The 23,415-nt window shown below is 43.7% G+C and overlaps 1 protein-coding gene across 28 annotated transcripts in view; it reads left to right on the forward strand.

Moving 5' to 3' along the window:
• Positions 1–23,415, forward strand: part of Rbfox1 (RNA binding fox-1 homolog 1) — a 1,601,479-nt gene that overhangs the window by 1,238,713 nt on the left and 339,351 nt on the right. The window contains exon 1 of one of the 28 annotated variants that reach the window (XM_028872940.2): positions 20,168–21,690. The exons of 23 other annotated variants lie outside the window; for them this stretch is intronic. In XM_028872940.2, the coding sequence (XP_028728773.1) occupies positions 21,604–21,690 (87 nt within the window). In that variant the 5' untranslated portion in view covers positions 20,168–21,603. Of the gene's footprint in view, positions 1–20,167; positions 21,691–23,415 lie in introns of those variants that run through there. 4 more of the 28 variants (XM_028872926.2, XM_028872944.2, XM_028872938.2 and 1 more) reach the window with 4 other exon arrangements.

The raw sequence follows: 23,415 nt of genomic DNA on the forward strand, positions 1-23,415 counted from the left end.
GACTGTGATATGGCTGCATAGCTCAATTAATGCTCCATGGCAGGAAGAGGAAACGTAAAAATCATCTTGCTCTTGTCAGTAGCAAAGTTATTTACTTTCAAAGGCTGACAGAATCACACTGCAGGGGCTTCATTTATTTCTATTCAGAACATCATTGTGCCATGGCACTGGAGATTCAGGACATGCTGATGCAGAATCCAATAGGCTTCAACATGGTGAGTGGCTGCACGCATGTGGCGAGTCCAGAGCAGTCTTGGTGCGGTTGGCGTGCCTGGGTCCCTGATACCAGAGCAAGCGCTAGGATTGCTAAAGCACACAGGTCCAGTCTCAGTGTTGTGGGAAGGAGCAGAGCTCCTGCTGTCTGATCATTTGTTCCTTTTATTCTGGGAACATAAAAGCAAGGTGTAAGGGACTCCATCTGGGTCACTCCTGGAGTTTCTGGAAACACAAAAGCACCTCCTATGGATAGCCCTGCGCCTGACTTCCCCATCCACTGCCTCTGCTTACATGGGCTGACAGGCTCGCTCATCCAGATAATCTTCAGAAAGCTATGCATTTGTTTTTTTTCTCCCTTTTTTGCTTTCTTCTCCGCACCCCACCCCCTGCCCCCCCTTCAGCTCCTTCCTCTCTCTCTAAGGATTCCAAGGAGCTGCTGAAGCAGGAAGAGAATGAATGGAGTCTTTGCCTGCTGGTGCGATTTCAGTTCCTTCCACTAGGGGTCTCTGTGTCAAACTCAGGATTCCTCACACTTTCTTTTTCTTTCCTCTCCTTTATCTCCCACCCCCCATCCCCCTTCTTCTCATTTGGTTCAGTTTAGGAAAGAAAGCTCTTTTGGTAAACAGGAAGAGATACGGTGAGTCCACTGTGGGGACCAGAGAATTTTGCTGTCCTCAGCACCATGATGACAACGACATAATTAAAATAGTGACATAATCAATAATGTTTATGGAGTCCTGGGTGGCAAGCACTTGACTCAGCAAATTTACATGAATTCTCTCTTACACATGGATTCTATCTTACACATAGGCCTCCAGGGAGTTAGTATATTCACTTCTTATTTATTTGTTTATCATTTTCTTTTGAGGCAGGGTCTTGCTGTATAATACAGCCTGGTCGCCAACTCATAGCAATCCTCCTGCCTCAGCTTTCCTGGTACTGGGATTACAGTTGTGTAACAGCAAGCCCTGCTCGAGTTTCACCTACCCATCTATCTACCTTCCTTCCTTCCTTCTTTCCTTCACACAAAGAACAAGAGACTTAGGTGGGAGAGGTGATGTTTAAAGCCATGGGGGTGTTTTTCAGACCCCACACTGAGAGACATTGCTATTCAATGAGCACTTGGCCTGTCCTGCCTCCCCCTGCTGTGGAGGCTCCTGGTAGAGCTTGATTTAAGAGGCCTGTGCCAGGGTGTCTGTCCATACAACAGCTCCACTGACCAGAGTGCTCCTTGGCTTTGCTTTAAACAGAAAAACTCATTAGAAACGGGGGTGGGGGGGGGTGATCTGAGCATCTTTCCTCCTTGAAGCAGATCCTGGATTCACATTAGTTAGTTGTGGAGAAGCTCTCAGCCCATAACCCAGGCTGACCTAGCACAAACTATGTGACATAACTTCAAACTCATGGCAGTCCTCCTGCCTCAGTCTTGTGAGTACTGGGATTACAGGCATGAGGCAGCTGATTTTATCGGTTTGTACATTAGGGCACTTAGTAGGCCGTGGGCTTGGGTTGCAGAGGGTTCAAAGAGAAAGTGTGGGGCTAGTAGGCACTGCCCACAGACAGTGATAGAGTGTGTTTCTCCAGAACCAATTCCAGCCCCCGGAGCCCCGCCTTGAACCACAGCTCTTCAACTAACAGGGAATGCAGTCCCTGCCTGGCTCCGTCTGTATTAATGATTTATAAGCCACACCGCTGCTTTTGTTCACGAGCAGGGCCTTGTCCTGTTCATAAAGGCATTTCAGGGAGTGGGGTCCTGGCTGGCCATGTTGTTAGCTCGATGCTGTGAAGGCTGCTTCATAAATCAAAAGAGCCTAGTACTTTACTGCCTCTGAGCTCTGAGATGGTGTGCATGTGTGCATAGTGTGAGCACATGTGTACTGTGCAAGTGTGTGTGAATCAGATGCACTTAGGTATTGCTTTACCTTTCTATAAAGAATGAATGAAGGAGGGGATGAGATTGGTCTTAGGTGCTTCGGGGTAAAGGGGTTGGCTTCCTGGCAGCTTCCTGGCCCCATTTGTTTCTCATTTGATGCTTCTGCTTTCCGGTGTTGCCTGTGAAAATGGGCTAATGCTACTTTATTAGCATAAAGAGATGCAAACCCCATTAGAATCCCCTTCCTTCTGCATCATCAGAACCTGCAGAGCAGGCAGGAAGGGAGCTGACTGAAAGCTAAGGCCACTCATTCATTGCAAGCCAATACCAGCTTCCTGTGCTCTTTAAACAATGGCATTTGGGACATTTTTAAGAATTACTACAATTTTATTTCCTCATCAGAAAAGAGTTCTGCCTTGTTTTGAACACGAGTGGGAGAGTTTATTTTGTGGGCCTAGAATGCTGCTGGCTTGAGGAAACTTCCTTGAAGTGAGCGGCAGAGCCGTAGAGCGCTCGGATTTTAAGCCCAGAGGTTGTTTGTTTTGCTTTTAAGTGTCAAAAAGAGACGTTATGATCATGTGGTTTATTTGGAGTTGTGATTTCTTTCATGATACGTTCAGAGAGCAACTCTATGGTCTAGTTTGTCTCTTGGTTTGTTTTTATTTTACACTGCATTTTTAATTCTAGTTTGTGTTTCAGTTTATATGTGCCTGTGTTTTTCTCCCCGTGTAGAACCAAGAACTCAAAACCAAGGTAGGACTGAGTAGGAGCTGGAAGGCAGAAACAAGAATATTTAGGAAATTAAAGCAATGCTTTGAGTGTGCTAGCCAAGAAGATGAGTTTGGCAGAGAAGAAATACTTCGTTTCAAAATACTGTTACAGAAGGAGAAGAAAACAAGCGTGTAAAGCTTTTAGGAACCAAGCATGAAAGCTGAGTAGCTCCCCACATAAAAACAAATGTGCACACTAATGCTGAGGCTCCACTCTGCCTCCCACTCAAAAAGGGGCGCGAATCTCCCTGATAAATATGAAAATTTGGGTGCTAACTAGTCCCTATCAACATTTATGCCTATGAAAAAATTACTGTTTTTTTCTTTTGAAACGATCTCAGGTGCCAGTCAGCAGTCATGAAATTGAGACAGATTCATTCACTGAGAAAGACTGACTTTTACCACACTGTCTTCCTGAAAAGTGGAGGGCAGGATGAATTGGATTAACATAAGTAAAGAAAAGATTTTTGCCATGTTTCCTCAGGACCGGAAATATAATACAGCATTTCAGACTGAGAAGGCAGGTGCCCAGAAAGAGACGCCGATAGTCCTATTGTGCACTTCTCTGTGTCTGTGTTTGTCCTCTATTCTCTGAACCCGCCAGTGCCTCGTTGTCTTTAATTATGTCTACGAGGCACAAGACGGCAGTCAACATCTGCTCCTTTGTTTACTTGGCTAACATATAGCTTTGATGGCTTATTAAACAATCTATTTTTCAAACCCAAAACAGAAAAACCAGCCGAACCCATATTATGGCATTCTGTAAAGACCTATTATGCAATTAGCACTTGGGATTTGTGCAAAGCTGGTGATTCACCCAAATAAACATCCCTCTGTTCTGATAGCTTTTGATGGCATCGTGGAAAATATCAATTTAAAAAAAAAAAACATAAAAACCGACCGCATTTCCTCCTTCTTCATCATGCCTACCAAGAAGATGATGTGTCGATGGGAGAAAACAGATTCTTCACTCCTTACAGCCTGTGTGTGTGTGTGTGTGTGTGTGTGTGTGTGTGTGTGTGTGGTGAACTTTCTCAAATGATGATGCCTTTTAATTCAAGCCAGAAATTACAATGGAATACATGACAAAGGTGTGCTGCTAAGAAAGACAGGCTTCTGAGAGTTTCTAGGGTGCTATTAAAGAGAAGACATAAGGATTTTAACCCTTGGCAGCATGCTCTTAACACAACACGATCTAGTAATAAAAACTATCTAGACGGATGCTGCAGAACACGTGAGGCCCACAACAACAAAATCACTTCAAACTCAGCTGATCTGATGGCTCAGTGTGTAGAAGTGCTTGCTGCCAAGGCTGACCACCTGAGTTCGATCCTCATGATAGAAAGAAGCAACCAACTGCTGCAAATAATCCTTTGACCACCCCTCCCCCCACCGCCACACACACACACACACACACACACACACACACCACATACACACCACACACACACATACACACACACCCCACACCCCACACACACACCACACACATCACACACACACACCACACACATCACACACACACCACATACACACCACACACACACATACACACACACACACACACCACATACACACCACACACACACATACACACACACCCCACACCCCCCACACACACACCACACACATACCACACACACACCACACACATCACACACACACCACATACACACCACACACACACATACACACCCCCCCACACCCCCCACACACACCACACGCATACCACACACACACCACACACATCACACACACACCACATACACACCACACACACACATACACACACACCCCACACCCCCCACACACACCACACACATACCACATACACACCACACACATCACACACACACCACATACACACCACACACACACATACACACACACACACACACACACCACACATACACACACACCACATACACACACACACCCCACACACACCCACACACACCCACCACACACACACCACACACACACACACCCCACACACACCCAGACACACACACCACACACCACACACACACACACACACACACACACACACACACACCACATACACACACAGGCACACGGGGGTGGGGAGGAAAGAGAGTAAAATAAATGTAAGAAAAAAATAAATAAATCACTTCAAACCTCAGCTTTTCATTTAAGTCAGAGGTCAGTAGCTTGCTCATTCATTCATTCATTCATTCATTCAAAATGTATTTATTTGGCCTCTTATCTGACTCAGAAATTAGGCGAGTCATGAAGGACACATGGGGAGGGAAAATGCCTGTTGATTTCTTTTTCCTGTGGAGGTTATGATGACACCTGGGAGAGACAAAATCGAGGAGGGTAAAGAGGCCAGTGACTGACTGTCCTGTGATCAAGGTAAGCTTAGACAGGTCAGTAGTCCCCCTGGTGGAACCGGGGGTGGAATTCTGAGATGATTCTGAGGAAGTGGTGTAGATGCTGAGATGGGAGAAGCAAAGTTAGGGTGGAGCAGGACTTGCCCTCTCAAACCAACCTCATATAGGGTGGCCGTCCTGTGCCTGTACGCTGTTAGCCCTTGTGAGGGACAGAGGTGGGGGGGGGGAGGCACAAAGGAGCCCAGAGTGGCCATCCAGTTGGAAAGGCTACTGTGAGAATTGGGTTTATTCTAATAAGAACTCAAGGAGACACTGCACAGAGTTGGTGAGAGGTAACAAGCCGGAGGTGAGGGACACAGGCACCAGGTCTCCACTAGATGGAGGATGTATTGGACTACAGCAGGGAGCATTGCCAATAGAAATCCTGAGGCTCCTAGGATCTAGAAACCAACCTTGGAAGGCTGGGGCAGCAGGAGCTGCATGGGACCTCACTGGCAGGCCCATATTAGTGTGTCTTGGGGCTGCAGTCTCTGTGAGTTGCTGAGGACCTAGATAGCTTCTTTGTACCTTGCTAGGTAGCAGCATCACCATCCACATGTGCCCTAGTTTGCCAATGCCAGATCTCTAACTGGCATTGAAATGTTCAGTGGAAGTGCCCCTACCCCACCCATACCTCTGTCCAAGGGATCATGAAAATGATATATGTTCAAAACATCATCAAGTGGCCAGGCTTTGGATCCTAAACATATCATGAATCTTATAGAATTATGACTTAGCTATTTGAGCATAATAATGAACCATTCTAGAACTTAGTTTCTACATTTGTGAAATAGAAGGAATTACAGGATAAAGACCTGTGACAAAAAGCACCCAGCATGATATCCCACTACTGGAAAAACTCCATAGATGTCTTCACTCTGCTCTTTTTTTTTTTTTTTTTTTTTTTTTTTTTGGTTTTTTGAGACAGGGTTTCTCTGTGTAGCTTTGCGCCTTTCCTGGGACTCACTTGGTAGTCCAGGCTGGCCTCGAACTCACAGAGATCCGCCTGGCTCTGCCTCCCGAGTGCTGGGATTAAAGGCATTCGCCACCACCGCCCGGCCCTTCACTCTGCTCTTACTGGTGGTAGTAAACAGGGAAGTGTTAGTGAGAAACTTTAGTGCCTGTGATTCCACAGAATGAAGGTCATGATGGTAATTAGGATGGAGAGAGACATAAAGATGCTGGCTATACAGTGAAGCTGAAGTTCCTGGTGATGGTGGAAACAGGGAATAGCAGGTGACAATGGAAATGGTGCTAGAGATGGTGATGGTGAGGTGGAGTTGAACACTGTGGTGGCAATGACTGAAGAAACCAGTTTGTTGGAGAACATGCTGGTGGTACAGTGGAAATACAGGCCATCACCATCATGATGATGGTGGATGATACAGTAGAAGTTGATGATGGAGACTGTTGTTGAGAGCTTGTGGTAAGGTTGAGATGATGAGGGTGGCTATGATATCATAGCAGGTAATATTGGAGATGGAGGGTAGTAGTGGACATATTGGTAGTAGGTGACATTGAAGGTCATGGTGATAGTGGAATGATGTCTTGGTAAGTGGTGATGGAGACAGAAATTTGGGTTGAGATACGTGTGATAGTAATGGTGGCTATGGCAGAGGGGCAGGTGTTGCTGTAGGCAACAGTAATGAATGGGTGATCACAGTGACACTTAGAATACAACACGGTAGAAGAGTGTCACCCATAAGCCCCTGGGCTCCATTTTCCCCTTAGCACATGTTTTTCTCATCTCTAAAACAGTGCCCATGCTCAGTCACTGTGAGAATAAACTGAGTTCATATTTGTAAAACAAATCAGAATACTTGGTGCTCTCCACAAATCCATGAACACAGTGTGTGTTGGTTAAACGAAGTGCTGGCCCATAGTAGAGCCCCAAAGACAGAAAAGGTACCTCATGGTGAGCAGGCAGGAAGGCCCACCTACCCCTTCCCTCCACCAGACCCACCTCCATCTCCTCAAGTGTACTGTGTAGAACAGGTGTGTAGTGCTCCAGAACTCTGGCAGAGTACAACATGGAAAAAGCTCCGAGTCATTATAAAAATAACACCGAGGCTGCTCTGCGAGGCAGGCAGATGAGCACACTGCTAGCCAACATGATAAAAAAGATCCAGCAAATGTTGGGTCCCAGTGGGAGGAGACAGACATATGGGGACCCACTATACTCAAAGCTGGACATCACTGCTGAGTTTTAAGTGGTTAAGGCAAGCCATTCGACTCAGGCCTCTCTCTCTCTCTCTCTCTCTCTCTCTCTCTCTCTCTCTCTCTCTCTCTCTCTCTCTCTCTGTTTTTTATCCTAATTTTAAATCCTTTAGTTCCTTTTTATCCCTTTGTTCTATTTTGGTCCTAAAAGGCACATTCATCTTTGAGGCCAGCCATGGAACCTCCAGGGAGGTAAGATCTGTATGGTAATCCAGAAACAAATGCCCTGGAATGTGTGAATTCCCACCTTCACCTCCAAGCCATTAGTTGAGGGAGATGAAGACAGGCACAGGAGGCATATTCTGGAATGCTGACACGTTGACTTCAGGCCTGTGATATCTGGGTATGCAGAACCATTGGTATCTATGCCAGCCTGTGCACTTCCCAGCATCTGTAGAAGGGATAGGCAACCCTCCATGCCAGGCATTATTTGAAAAGATATGGGCAGAGGGGCGTCTGTTTTCTATCAGTGTTTATATGCCTGGGTACAAATAGAGTGGAGATTGTGCCATCTGTTTGACGTAGCTCCAAAGCAGTGGCACTTCCCTGGAAGGATATTTTGGAATTCTTATTCACCACCCACAGAGCCTTTCTGAGGATTTAGAGGTTTGAGGGTGAGGCTGGTTTATTATGTGGGCACCTGAGTGGGGAGAAAGCTCCTTAATGATTTTAAGGATTCTTTTTTCTAGCATATCTATCAAACATCATCAGTAGTGTAATGTCCCCAGAAGAAGGGAGAGAAGGACTGAGAATCAGACAGTGTCGCCTTGATGGCTAGTGTTGCTATTCATGCAGTCTTGAGTGGAATTCCTGGGATTCCAATGCTCTCATCTGTAGAATGGGGCCCCTGAGTACTGGTGAGGTCATGGAATTGTTATAAAGATTGAGTCAAAGTCTTCTGGTGATGAGAGCTGTATCCCATGCATAATGAGTTCTACTTAAGGATTTGAGCCAGGTGTGTGGGTGATGAAGGTCTGGACCCCATGTGCCTGATCAGTTAGGGAAAGGAGAATGATTCTGAGTTCAGCACCAGCTTGGACTACATAGCAAAGCACCACTACAAAAGAAAAGCAAAGTTTGCATTTTAAAAATGATCAAGTGCTAGAATGATGGTTCCGGATGTAAAGTGCTCTCCATATCAGCTTGAGGACCAGAGTGAGATCCCTACAGCACACGTTAAAAAGCCAGGCATGGTAGTACATGCTTGAAATCTTAGATCCAGGACCCTATGGCTTACTGGCCAGCAGCCTAGCTTGATCAGAAGAATGCTGGGCCGCTGAGAGTCTGTCTCCAAAACGAGACAGAGGGTGCCTAAGGAAGGATAGTCAAGGTTGACCTCTGATCTTTACATACTCCACACATATATGTACACACACCTAAGCATACAACTGTACACACATAGGTAAATGGTAGATAGATACATACATATAGATAGATAGATAGATACAGACATACATGCATACATACATAGGTAGATAAGCAAAAGGCCTAACTTCCCTTTTTGTGTATATAGGTATCTAGCATTTTCTAGCCATTTTAGATTATTCTGGAATGTGTTAGTTGTAAGAACAGGAACCCAAGTCAAATCAAAATAAGCAAAAATTAGGATTTGTTGATTCAGGAAAGCTCACAGTGTGAATAGTCACTTACATGCCTGATATTCCACTAGGGTTGTGAACAGACATGGCCATGCTAAGGTCTAGGCTTTATGCACAGAGTTTTGAAACTTTCAAATGGACTAGTACCCAGGCAGGGTTAAATGCATTGTTACATTATTTAGGGAATGCCCCATTTAGGAACCTTGTGAGAAGAATATGATCACCCCCAGTTTATAAGAGAATTAACTGAGTTTCAGAGAAGCTAAGTACCTTGCCTAGGTCAACACAGACAGGAACTGGAAGAACCTGAACTTGACATTGGCTCTAGTCTCTAAGTTCACAGTCAATATAGATATAATCCATTGCTGTTAGGATAATAAATTAAGGGTCTTTTATTAGTAAATTAAAGATCTTAAGGGGGGAAAAGCACATATATATCTTCTTGTGGAGAGAGTTTGGATACTTACCACTGACAAACTGTGTGACTTTGAGTGAGTTACATAACCTCTCTTTGCTCAGTGTCCCTATCAATTGTATGGGGTTAGTGATAGGATTTAGCTTATAGGGTTGCTATTAAGATTAAATGAGTTAATAAACAAGGAGGTTAGAAGGTGCCCGGCAAATAATAAATAGTTGTCTGTGGCTCGTTAAAAAATGATCTAAAAATAGATTGTAATGTAAGAGCCATAGAGGAAATGAGGTCACTCAGGGTGGTTCTGCTTGTGATGTCCCCAGTGTGTCCCAGAAGGACACTGCTAATCTGGGAAGTTGGAATCCCACCTGTCAGGGCCTCTTGCTCACTACCAGCTGCCTGGCCATGACACTGAGGAGAAAACATTCAGCAGCATCAGCGCTTCAGCTAATCTTCAGTGGAGCCCGAGGAGCCAGTGCGGAGTAGTTCTGGGTGCCTGCCTCCTGTGCTCCGTCCTGAGTCCATATTGCATGAGTTGTGAACACAAGCATATGCCCCACATCTTTCGTTTCCCTCAGGCGGCTGAGTGAGCGTCCTATGCCTGCCCACTTCTCTCGGTTTTGGTAGTCCTGTTTTCCAGTCTGAAGCTGAAAGGGGCATTCCAGCAGAAGGAAAGCCTACACTGGTCCCTCTCCACAGTGCTTTTGTTTTGGTTTTGCCTCCTGTGGCTGTGCTGAAACACCCTGACAAACACAACTTATGGGAGGAAGGGCTTATTTAGCTCACAGTTCCAGCTTGTTGTCCATTATTCTGGGGGGCAATGAAGGCAGCAGGAACTTGAAGCATTTAGTCACGTCCTCAATCAAGCGCACAGAAATAATGGATTCATGCATGCTTGTCCAGGAACCAAATCTAGGGAATGGAGCCACCCCTTTCAGACTGAGTCTTCCCTTATTAATTAATATAATCAAGACAATTTCTCAGACATACTAACAGGCAAACCTGATCTGGGCAGTCCCTCTTTGAGACTCCCCTCCAAGGCAATTCTAGATTTATCAAGTTGACAATGAAAATTAACCACCATCACACCTTTCTTGACACATTAAAATTCTACCCCTGCCAAGCTGTGAATGAGTTTTCTGAGTAGAAGGTTTGGGTCTTCAGAGGCAAAGGACCAGCAAGCACATCAGCCTAGTTTCACATAAGGATGGCCATCTGGCTTGTTCATGTGAGCCTCGACTAGAGAGTCTCATTTGATACACACCCAGCCTTTCTAAAGCCATAATCCAAAAATCTCACATCAATTCAGATGCCCACTCTAGAATCCACAGGTGAACCTCAGAGGGGACATCACACCCATGCAGTGAACAACATGGAATATTTCCCAAGTGATGTGCAATTTTTCTGGGATGAAGATGAAATTATCCAAGTGGTCCATGCATCTCAAATAAGAACTGAGAACCATTGCTTCAGCCCTAGGGAAGAAGTTACTATGGGAAAAATAATCAAGGACTGTCAAATCCTGGGGATGAACATGGAACTGCAACATCCTAGGGAGATCTGAAGCAGGACTATCTAAGCTTTTAGCTCCTCTGAGCCATACAGGAAAAAAAATTATGCCAACCTACAAACTTCAAGTTTCAAGTACACTTACATATTTACCTCATTGAGAACCATGTGATTGAGTCACAAAACAGTAACAACTGCAAAAAAACAAACCTCACATTTTAAGTAGATTCACAGTTTTGTGGGTGGCTGCATTCATAGCTAACCCTGGCTGTACGAGCCCACTGGCTGTAAGTTGAACAAGCATGTGAAGATGCTTTCCTTGGGCGTCATTCTGATCCTCTCTCCATCTCCTTCCAGGATAGTGCTTTCTTGTTGTTCTATAGGATTAGCTTCTTTTTCAGGTACAGTGGAGTCCCTCCTGTTAGACAGGTTATTTCCAGCTTCAGAAGAGTCAGCAAAATGGTAAAGGTCACCTTGTCTGCAAACCTAGAAGTCCTCTGCTCAGTTTTGCTTTAGCATTCTGTTAACATGTAATTACCATCAGAGTCATTGAGATTGAATGAGAAGCTGAGGGTTGAGAATGAAGAGACCATTCAGGTTCAGTTTGGCTCAAACCAATGCTTCTTACAATATGTTAATAGGCACCATATACCAAAAATGACTTTCATGGTTGTTGGCAATGAGGTGTGGTCTATCTATTTTAGTTCAGGATCCAGCTCTGACATAAGGGTGTTCATATGTCCTGCCACATCCCCTTTCATTGTCATGGTTTCCTTGAGAGAAATGCAATTAAAATGGAAGAATCTACTTCAGTGGAATGGGGAAGATAAACTCAGAAAAAGATGGGCAGGAATGTGGGTAGGGTCTGGCAAAAAGCATTGAATACATGTTAGTGACTGAATTAGTGGTTATGGAGACTGAAAAGTTGGAGGATGAGACAATGAACTGAAAGAAAAATGTTAGCACCACACACATCATTAACTCTGACAGATGGTCAAGTAGTGAACAAAATTGGATAGGTGAGTTGATAGGTGAACGGATGGGTGGGTATATGAATAGCTGGATGGATGTGTGTGTGGATGGATGAGTAGATGTATGAGTGAGTAAGTGGATGAGTATATGAGTGGTGGTGGATGAGATGATAGGTAGGTGAATGAGTAGGTGGGTGGGTGTAGAAAGAGTGACTGATGGATAGATAAGTATGTCAATGGCTAAGTAGTAGGATTAGTGAACGGATGGGTGGATGAACAGATAGACAACTAGACTGCTGAATTTAGGGGTGGATAGCATGTTGGTTTTTAGATCTGTTGAGAAAGTCTGTATTAAACAAGGTCATTCAGTGTGGTTTTTTTTTTTTTTGTCTTATAAGACTCCTCAAATATTTTTGAATGATATTAGTCATCTAGAATCTGAGAAAGAGAGTAGGAAGAAGGAAGGGGACCAAAAGAAGAGAGGGGAGAAAATGAATGGTAAATCTTCAAACAGACTTGCTTGACCATCATCAATCATGTGGACAGAGAGCATCCAATGAGTCTCTGCCATGCAGTGTGTCATTTTGGAGACTCCTCACCAGCTCCACTTTCAGTGCAGAGAGGAGTGCACATCAAGCCCGGGTGGTTCAGCCCATTCATCAGCTGTATGGATGAGACAGAGAAGCTGCACTCTAGAGCTGGAGTGGAGAGCTATTTGGAGCATTCTCTATGCCCAGCTCCTACAGGCACTACAGAAGGTAGGGGATAATGGGGAGGGCACCAAGGAACATGCAAGGAGCAGCTGATTATTCAATCTGTATTTGGAGAGTCCTCGGGGAGTATTTGTTTGCCTCAAGCAAGGTCAACTAATTCTCCAATCCAGTTGCCATTCATCCCCAGACAGGTCAGAGGTCAGTTCCTGAAGCATTGTTGAACTCAGCAGAGATGGTGCACAGGGCTGATATTCTTAGATTTGCTCATTCAGCCAGTCAGTCTGGCTTTCAGAGGAGAATCAGGTCAAGAAGCGCTTAATGAACCAAGAGAAGCTCAGTGTTATCTGCGCCGCTGGGGGCTCAGGCTTCTGACGATCATCAGCAGAGTCCTCGTGGACAGACCTACTGGAATGTTCTTTGTGCATCTTTCTAACCATTTGGGGGCAATGCTGCTGGGGAGAGTAGCAGAAAGTCCCAGATTCTTCCGGTTGCTCCCGTTTTGAAGGCACCATGTCAGAAACAGTCACATGAACTTAGTTTTGTCATGGTTTGGTTTAACAACTCTGCTGTGCACAGAAGCCATATACATATCCTTTGATAATATGTGTATTTTAGTTTTTCATCTGGGAGGTGGAAGGAAGTGGTATGTGGAGTGGGAGGCATGGGTTTGAGCTTGTAAAGCATACTTTATTTAGCCAGATTAGTAGTAGACAATGAGAATTTTGGGATCACTCATTTAGTGGGCCAAAGCAGTTGCTGCTCATTCTACTGTCATTATGACAATGACCACCAGGCAGGTGACACTGTGGCCAGTTCTCCAGCTAAACACTTTGGAAGGCCTTTTTTTTGTTTAAACCATAGACTAAGGCTCGGGAGTTGGTTCAATCAGTAAAGTGCTTGCTTTATAAGCAGGGGGACCTGAATTTGAATTCATAGAATCCACATAAGAAACTGCATTATGGTGCACATCTGTAATTCTAGGGATGGTGAGAAGGGAGGCAGAGACAGGAGGATTTGTGGAGTTCACAACCCAGCTAGCCTGGCCTACATGATCAAATTCCAGGCCACTGAGAGATAGACTTTGGCTTAAACAAAAGGTGAAAGGTACCCATGTAAAAGCACTGAAGGTTCTCTTCTGATGACCACACTCCTACCATGCTTATCTACACACACACACACATACACACACACACACACACACACACACACACACACACACACACACACACACACAGATACTCTAAATCCTGTACCACTCCATAAGTTAGAATTACTAACCATATTCACATGGCATAGATACTCAATCTGCAGGACAGATAATTTGAATAATGGGTATTATTGTGTGTCCCATGAGGTGACTAAGCATGATGAGTGCTAGGCAGTGAGATACTATATCAAGGCACCAAGAATAGTCCCTGTGTTGGGGATAGAGAGATGCTTCAATAGTCAAAAGTGTTCATTGCTCTTACAAAAGGACCTGAATTCAATTCCTAGCATGCACAGTAGTCAGCTCACACAACCTACTGTGTCTCCAGTTCTAGGGGATCCAGTTCCCTCTGGCCTTTGTGGGTATGCATATGTGGCATGCATATGGTAAAGATAATCTCTTGTAGGTAGTAAATACATAAACAAAATAAATAATAAATTAGCTAATACTCATAATGAACTTGGCATTGATGTGAGACCTTTCCATGGATAAATTCACTTATGTATTTAAATTGAAAAGTATCCATAACAGGAGTCTTGGATCTGGTTTCCTTTCTCAGAAGTAATGCTTCTGCCTGGATTGGTCTTCCACTAAAGATGCTATTCCGGGGACAGTTGCAACCAAAGGAAGAGCTGGTTGGTGGCCTAGTGTGTGTGGCTCATGGTCTGTGGAGGCTTTTCCTGCTAAGAGCTTCCCTCCTAAGTACTCTCTGTGAAGGTTCTGTGACTCAGGTGTTGTGCTACTATCCCTCCTGGAGCCCATCTCCTCTTTTCTGGGAGTTAACTTGCCAATCTTTGAGTCATTGGCAGTCAAGAATGTACACATTACATAACAAGTCAAGGAATTTGATTTTGAGGTCTATGCTATATACAGCTCTTCCAAACAGCTGTGCTACCTTCACTGGATAGAACTGGAACAGTATCTGGTGGTGAGTCACATTTATCTCTCTTGGTTCCAGCTGCTCTCTGAACATGGCCCTTCTTGATGAGCTGGTAGGTAGAGATAGCTGCTCCTTGATAATCAACAGGGCACATAGCCATTGAGGAAAAAAAGCAGGAAACCCAAAGCATGGAAGAGAAGGAAGAACAAAATGAAGCTTCCCTGAAACTTACAGCCATATATTTCCTGCCTTGGGACAAATTTACTAAGATGTTTTGGGATCTCAGCTGAAGCGCTTGTAAAGCTGGGAAACAGGGTCACTGTCCAGAAGCTCCAACAAACATGCCCAAACTTTTCACATTGTGACAAGATGTCATCTACAATGTCTGTGCTAAAAAACTGTGTCATCCAGTTGAAAAAAGAAGTCACTGGGCTAGGGATGTGATTCAGTTGGCAAAGTGATTATTTAGCATACAAAAAGCTCTGGGTTCAATCCCAAGTGCCACATAAATGATGTGTGTGACCATATGGGCCTATAATCCCAGCACTTGGAAAGTAGAGGCCAAAAGATCAGGGGTTCAAGGTCATCCTCAAATACACAGTGATTTTGAGGCCAGCCTGTGTTACACGAGATCCTGTCTCAACAAAAAGAACAGAATCTTGGGGTTTTAAGAAAGTTTTTGATTTTGTGTTGGGCCACTTTCATAGCTACCCAGGGCCATAGGACGGACAGTCCTGCTTGCACTCAGATGCTTGCCGAGGAACAGGCATATCTGTGCGTGAGGGCATGTGAAGAGTAAATAGATGAATGAATAGACTCATGGAGGCCTTGGTGTAGGGTGTTTCTGGGACACTGAGAACACAGGTCTCCTCTGAGGATCAGAGATGAGAAGATAGCTTGCAGTGACAAGTTGTAGACATTCCAAAGAAGGAAATAAAAAATAAGTTAGTGCTTTTGAACACATTTTACATGCCAGGGACACCCACATACCACATGTCATTCCACTGCCTCAGTACACCTGTGGGAAGGTATAGGCACTCTGTGCTATTGCTGTGGAGATGAGAGTTCCAGACAGAGCACTACATCCTGGAATAGACAATGAGAAGGCTAACAGAACTAACATTTGATATCAGCCTCACAACTTTAAAACTCATGCTTTCTCTGATGAGCCATAATGTCCCCTTGAGATGATTTTGAAGCTACAGATAATTCTTCAGTTTCCTGGGAGAGAGCCTCCATATTTTGCTTATACATGTTCACACAATTATTCTACAAAGCATTATAGGAAATTCCATTTATCTAATCACCATCATATTTTTCTTTCCTCTCTCTCTCTCTCTCTCTCTCTCTCTCTCTCTCTCTCTCTCTCTCTGAGATTTCCTATATCCCATCCTGACCAAGAATGACCTTAACTTGTGAACCTCCTGTCTCTACCTCTTGAATGTTAGAATTACAAGTATGGACCACTGTAGCTAGTTTAGGTGGTACTAGGGTCAAATGCAGGGCTTTGTAGATAGTAAGCAGGATCTCTAACCACTGAGCCATAGTCTCTGCCCCTATCAAATCACTTGGCTCAACACCCCCCACCTTTTAAATCTGTCTTCTTGGTTGGATAATCATCTACCCTGTAGAGTTACAATGCAATGTGACAAGATTTGGAATTAAGTGTAACAATAAAATAATTCCAAAAGATGAGGTCAATAGATTCTGCATGTGAAGGTAGAGAAGGCTTTGCAGGCAATGTGGCCTTATATTTAGGCCAACAAAGTTGACTGTGAAGGAAAGAAAGGAGGAAGGTATGAAAAAGAGGGTATTTTTGTATAGTTAGCAAGTTTGAAAGGAAACTTGATTCAGGGGAGTGTTCAGTAAAAGCAATTAGTTGGTGCAGTTTGCACAAAAATAAAAGAAAGGAAAAGTTTTCTTAGAAAGGACAGTGGGCCTTGGAAGTTGAACGTGGCCAGATACAAAAAAGAGTATCACTACCAGCTTTGAAGAATACACAGGTCTTCTGTTGCCCAACTCTGCTTGGGAAGGGATGGTGTAATTCAGCCATCTGTGGGAATCCATGTGGCAAGACACACATTATCAGTCCCTAAAAGGCAAGGAAAACAGTTACAAGCAGCAGGATTGAATTTATTTAGCAGCAACACAGGGAAATTAATGTTTTGTAGGGTTTGTTTAGGTGGTTAGCCCATGGCACCTGAGACTCAGCTTCTTTGGAGAAGGTGGTCAGAGGTGTGGGAAGGATCCTGTAAGACACATCCTCCCTTAGGGAAGACACTGTTCCTTCCAAGGTCTGAGTCATGGCTGGGTCAATGAAATGGAGCCCATCAGAGAGTTGATCTGTACAAAATGTAGCATGACTTCTAGTAAATGAACCAAGAAGAAAAGAAAATCATAGTTTATTAATATAAGGTGTATTCTACTTGGGAAAATAAAGTAGCTGTTAACAAAAAGAACTTTCCTTTTATTCACTTAATGGTGGTCATTCAGCCACATTCTTTGTTATTAGTGTTGGGCTTAGACTATGTAGGGACTATGATCACACAAGATAGTAATATATAAATAAAAAGTTAGAGTCAGAGACAATGGGAGTCGCTGTGGTCAGGACTGTGGTGATCAGGATAGACAAGAATCTACATGTACAGCCCACAAAGGCTGGTAGGTAGATAGTATTGAACTCTCATTTGATGCTAATTTTCCTGGCAGGGAAACTAAAAGGAATTCCCAGCCAAAAAAAATTAGCCTTTTGTTTTAGATAGGACAAAGATGATACTAAATAGAGACAGTAAACATTTTAGATCACTGTTTCTTTAATAAAAAAAGCCAAAAGAAAATATCTTATGTACGATCTATAAGTATATGTCACACTGGCCTCTATACGACACATTCCCATTTCAGCTTAACTTGAATCAGCAGGTTCTTCAATAAAATTGTGTGTATACACATGGATAATCAATATGATGATTCACTACGTTATTTTATTTTATTATGTGGGGGTTGCCTGTATATATGGGTAGTGTGCATGTTTGGTACTCATGGAGGCAGAACAGGGCATCAGATCCCCTTTAACTGAAATTAGGGATCATTGTGAGCCACTAAGCAGGTGCAGAGTCTCTAATCTGGGTCTTCTGTAGGAAGTGTTCTGAATTGCTAAGCCATCTCTCCAGTCCCAATTTTGCTAATCTGTTACATTTATATGACTCTAGGAGGCAAATGAAGCTGTTCAAGACTGTACAGCTAGGAAAAGAACAACCCAGTACCATGATTCGACTTCATCAAATCCCATAGGAACTAGTATACCATCTTCAACTCCCATTTTGGGCATTTCTCAACATCTTTCTTTCATCTCTGAGAACAGGGTGCCATCTTTCTCTAATATTGTTGTATTCATGTGTCACAGCTAGAAGACAAACACCCCCCCACATTTGCCTTTAGACTCTCCTACACCTGTGAAATCAAGATGTAACTATGTTAGTTTCTGCCTTAGATGACTAGGTTGTGTGTCCCGTCTTCCACTGCCTCAGCCTTTGCACTTTCTAGTACCAAAGAGCCCAAAGTCAATGTGCCTGGGACCTTCCCTCAGCACTGAGAAGTGCCTCTAGCCCATGACTGCCAAAGGGAAGTCAACTACAAAACATACCCATCTCCTGGTGATGTGTCTGTCCTTGCTGGTAACTTCCCAGAAATGTGGTTTTGAAAGTCATGGTCAGAAGCTAAAGTTAGAAACGGTATCAGGCAGTGGTATAAGATGGGTCAGTGTGCAGCTGTTAGAGGAGCTTTCAGGATTGCCCAACATAGCCACTCCAACACATGAGAATCAATTACAGAGAAACCTTGTCAAGATGGCCAAAAATCCAGCCTTAAATAATTGAATTCTCTGCCAAACCCTGTCTGCTATCGTTATCTAGAAATGTAATTATGTAGCTAAATCAAGCAACTAAAATTAGTGTAGTGTAAAAACACCTTGGCTATCTAAAAGTGGAGGCATTAGCATTGGGCTTAGAGAAAGCCAATGGTTGAATATGTGCTCATCATTTTGACAAAATCTATATTGTGCATCCTGTTTAGGGAGAGAAGTGGTTTGTGGTAAGGAGGTATCTGAATCAGAGGTGACTGTGTATGTGTGTGTGTGTGTCTGGTAACTTCTTATGTCCCTTCCTTTCCTGTTTTTGAGACAGTATCTCTCACTGCTTATGGAGCCCGCATATTCATCAAGACTAGTTGGCCATGAGCCCCAGGGATCCTTCAGCCTGTGGCTCTTGAGTGCTAACACTATAGACTTGCCCTACCGTGCTTTTTACAAGCTCTTGGTGTCTGAACCTAGGTCTTCATGCTTACTCAGCAAACACTTCACCATTGAGCTATCTGCTAAGCCCTATGGAGATGATCCTTAAGAGTCTTCAGACTTACTTCATCAGAGCTGCTTCATATGACTACTTTCGAAGTTGTGGAGTACTAAATATGGCCACATACTTTTCTGGTATGCAAAGTGGAAAAATGACAGTTTATCATCTGAGCCTTAAGGTCTGAAGTCAAAGATGGGTCAATACCAACTGTGAAGGGAAAAGCAGAAACCATGGCAACTAGCTACCTCTATTGCACACTGCAAGAGGTGGACAAGACTTCATGTCACTGTTATGTGCCCAAATGGAACTGGAGTCTAGGAGGCAAATGAAGTTGTTCAAGACTGTACAGCTAGGAAAAGAATACCCCAGTCAGCATGATTTAACTTCATCAAATCCCATAGGAACCAGTATACCATCTTCAACTCCCATTTTGGGCATTTCTCAATATCTTTCTTTCATCTCTGAGAACAGGGTGCCATCTTTCTTTAATATTGTTGTATTCATGTGTCACAGCTAGAAGACAAACATACAAGCCATGTGAAAGCCTGTATAGATGAAACACAGCACTAGTAAGTCTGTACCTAATCTGTGGCCCCAGGATGTCTCTGACTGCTACCCAACACATTTCTAGACCACACATCCCGGTACAATGTCACCTCATCTAGTGCTTGTGCAGAATGTTGTAAGACAAATTGCTAAATGGTCTTACTAATAAAAACCCAGAGCCAGATATTGGGGTAAAAACTGAGAGATCAGAGAAGCAGAAGAAGCCAGCCATGTTCTTACCGCTAGGAAATCTGCAGCTAAAGAGACCTATTTCCTATATATCCATGCCTATATGCCTTTCTGTTCTGCACCTCACTTCCTCTCTCCACCCAGCTACATCACTTCCCGTCTGTCTGTACAGACCTCCAGACCTCTATGGTTAGTGCTGGGACTAAAGGTGTGTCACCATACCTGGCTCTGCTCCCCAGTGTGGCCTTGAACTCACAGAGATCCAGATGGATCTCTGCCTCCCAAATGCTAAGATTAAAGGCATGTGCTACCGTTGCCTGACTTCTACGTTTAATATAGTGGCTGGCTGGCTTTTTCCTCTGATCCTCAGATAAGCTTTATTAGGGTGCACAGTGTATTAGTGGACACACTACAGCAGGTGTTTCAAATTCAACACTGCCTCCTACTGTCTGCAAAGCAGCTGCCTAGGGTGAGCCTGGATTAGGCCCTTCTTCAGAGATATAGAAGAATGATATGCCATATCCCACAAAACTAATTTACTCTGATTTCAGCTACTATTATTTTGTTACTTGAATTGTCTTTTCAAACTGAAATCTGGTGAAGAAGGGAGGAAAAATAAGTTGAATGTTTTCTTAGATCATCATCATCATCATCATCAATATTGTGAGAAAATCTCATGTATCCCAGGGTGGCCTTGAACTTGCTACACAGCTGAGCTCCTGATTTTCTTATATCTACCTTCTTAGTTCTAGAACTATAAATGTTTTTGCTACCATGCTCTGATTCTTTGATCAGCTGTCCATATGAGCCTGATAGATTTGAATGGGTATTTTTGTTTATTTGTTTTAGTTTGAATTTTTTGTTTTCTGTTTGTTTTGTTTCATATCTGTGTGTGTGTTGTGTGTGTGTGTGTGGGGGTGTTATAGGTATGCAAATGTATGTGCAGTGGCCAGAGGGTGACCTCCAGATATCTTCTTTTATTACTTTCTACTTATCTCTTCAGTGAGGGTCTCTCACTAAACTACCGAACCTGGAGATTTCTGTTTGGCTATCCTGGCTAGCCAATTGAGACTTAGGATCCTCCTGTCTCCATTTTCCCAGAGCTGGAAATGCAGATGTGGGCCACGTTCCCTGGCTTCTCACATGGGCACTGGAGATCCACATTTGTGTCCTCATGCTTGTGTGGCAATACATAAGTTCACATGACAATCAGCTGCAGCTTAGAACTTAAGTCTAGGGGCTGAGGTAATTGTTTAAGTGGGCAAAGATTTAAGCTCTCTAAATTGCAACTGATTGCCATGTAAGCTTATATATTCCTGTTCCTATTCTCTCTAAAAATCTCACGTACACCCATCCCCTTGCAATTTGGCCCAGTTCCTCAGGACAAAGGACTCCTATCCTCGCCCAATTCCCTGTCACTCCATCTCCCTCTGTCTGAGAACTAAATTAATGAAGAGTATTTGGTTAGTCATGTTGGGCGAGCTGTTCCCAAAATAGCTCCTTCCATTTTGGTAGCTCCGACCCTGCAGCTGCCACGTCCCTTCCTTGTCTGGGAAGAAAACTTTCGCATTAAGAGTTGCTGATGCGGATTTTCTTTCCTTTCCCCTCTCCGCCGCCTGTGGATGAGCACTTGGCTCCTGACAGAAGTGATTTGGCTCTCGGCTTTGTAGTTGAGAAGAAGTTGGGTCTATAGATTTTCCCCCCTCTAACTCTCTATTGATGTGTTCAGCCTTGGAGGGAATAAAGCCTCCATTTAAAGCATGTTGGCGTCGCAAGGAGTCCTTCTGCATTCTTATGGAGTGCCCATGATTGTGCCTGCTGCCCCCTACTTCCCAGGACTGATGCAGGTAATTCATGGCTTTCGCCAGCAAGCAACTTAACTCCAGAATGCTCCGAGTAATAATTGGAATTTTTATGGTTGAGAAAGCAAACACTTTTAATACAGGAAGGGGGAAAAAAGCCCTCATGTAGTCAGAGGGAAGACAGTAGGAAATCAAAAAGATGGATCACCTTAATCTGGCTATTGACATCTCTCATGGATGAATAAATGGTGTAGTTGAGCTGTATTTGCTTGTATTGATCTAGGTGCTGTTTAACATTCATGCCTCTGCTTCGGGAGGTTGACCAGGGGGCAAAAGATTTGCTCTCTTCCCCAGCTTTCTGAGGGACTCTGTCTCCCAGAACAGATCATGAGGCACAGTAACTTATCATGAGATGGCTTGCTTAAAGGCTTTAACCCAGGAAACAGAAGGGCAGGAAATACAGAGTACAGCCGAGGCCACTCCACACAGTTGTCTGTTTGCAGACAAGGCTGCCATCCCCCTCTGAATCTGAGAGGTGACCATGAGCAAGAGGGAACACTGAGAACGATTTCTTTAGGAAGGTCAGAGGCGATTCTGGGATTCCCAGACCAACTGTTTGTATTCTCAGTAGCAAGAGAGAGGTGGAGAAGCCCATTGTTTTGACTTCTAAGGCTATTATTCTATGTGCAGAGAGCTTTACGTGCTAGCAAGAAATAAGGACCTGTTTCTTTGCCTTATTGTACCTCTGTGCTGTAACTCAAAACCACCGCTTCTGGGTGTATGTCTGCAATTCTCTGGAAAGCCAATATTCACTCATGATAGAAGTGGGTCATTGTAGGAAGCAAGTGGCTATTTGTTGCTGTTTTTGAGAATAAATCGCCCTTGGTAATAAATTCTAAATCTCTTTTCTGTGGGAAAGAAAAATTAAATATATGCAGTACAACATTTCAACTTTCCTCAGTGGCCTCACCCCCAGCGCTTCATGTTTGAGAGTCCTACAAAATTATGATTCATTAATTACAATTTCTGAGGGGGATCCTGAACAAATACTCTTCTCTTTCTGTGAATGCGACTCTTACTTTTATTAACTGTCAGAACTGGGTGGTGGAATCTATTTGGCAGTCAGACCAGACTGCACCAGAACTGCCAATTCCCCTGCATGTATGGTATATCACTAAGCTTCTATATTGTAGGTGAACAGGTCAGGTGGAGAATGTTCCTAACAACAAGAAAAAGACTTTTCATTTGTGGCTGGATGGCATATGAAACTTAAGATTTGACGGTAAAGCAGGAAAGTCCTTTTTACTTCTGTTGGAAATTGGGGGTGAAGGTCAAAGGCTGGAGTTTGGTCAACCCCTTTGCTCCCCCATCCAATAAATAATTACAAGCAAATCGCTCATTTCACTCCGTGCTGATTGATGCTGAAATTGCTTTTGAAAGTTCTCATAAGTTCCTGTTATAGATTAAGTGCTGGTGCAGGAGAATAACGGCACCCACAGAAATGGGTGAATGTAATCAGGTTTAATGGACTCGAGAGCTTGTTGGGAATTAAATAACTATTGATTTGCTGGGATGTTTCTGTCATTACAAAATGCCACTCTGAACGTATTACCCCAATGATAGATGAGAAGATGCCAGAGCCAACTGAGAAGTTAGGAAGGCCCTATTTCTTCCTCTTTGGGAGAATGTTCAAAAAATATAACTGGTGAGTTTGGGATGGAACAAGTTATTTTACTTGCAAATGTTGACCAGATCCATTCTCATTTGTTT

Source organism: Peromyscus leucopus, chromosome 8b (assembly GCF_004664715.2).
Source record: "Peromyscus leucopus breed LL Stock chromosome 8b, UCI_PerLeu_2.1, whole genome shotgun sequence".
Lineage (NCBI taxonomy): Eukaryota > Metazoa > Chordata > Mammalia > Rodentia > Cricetidae > Peromyscus > Peromyscus leucopus.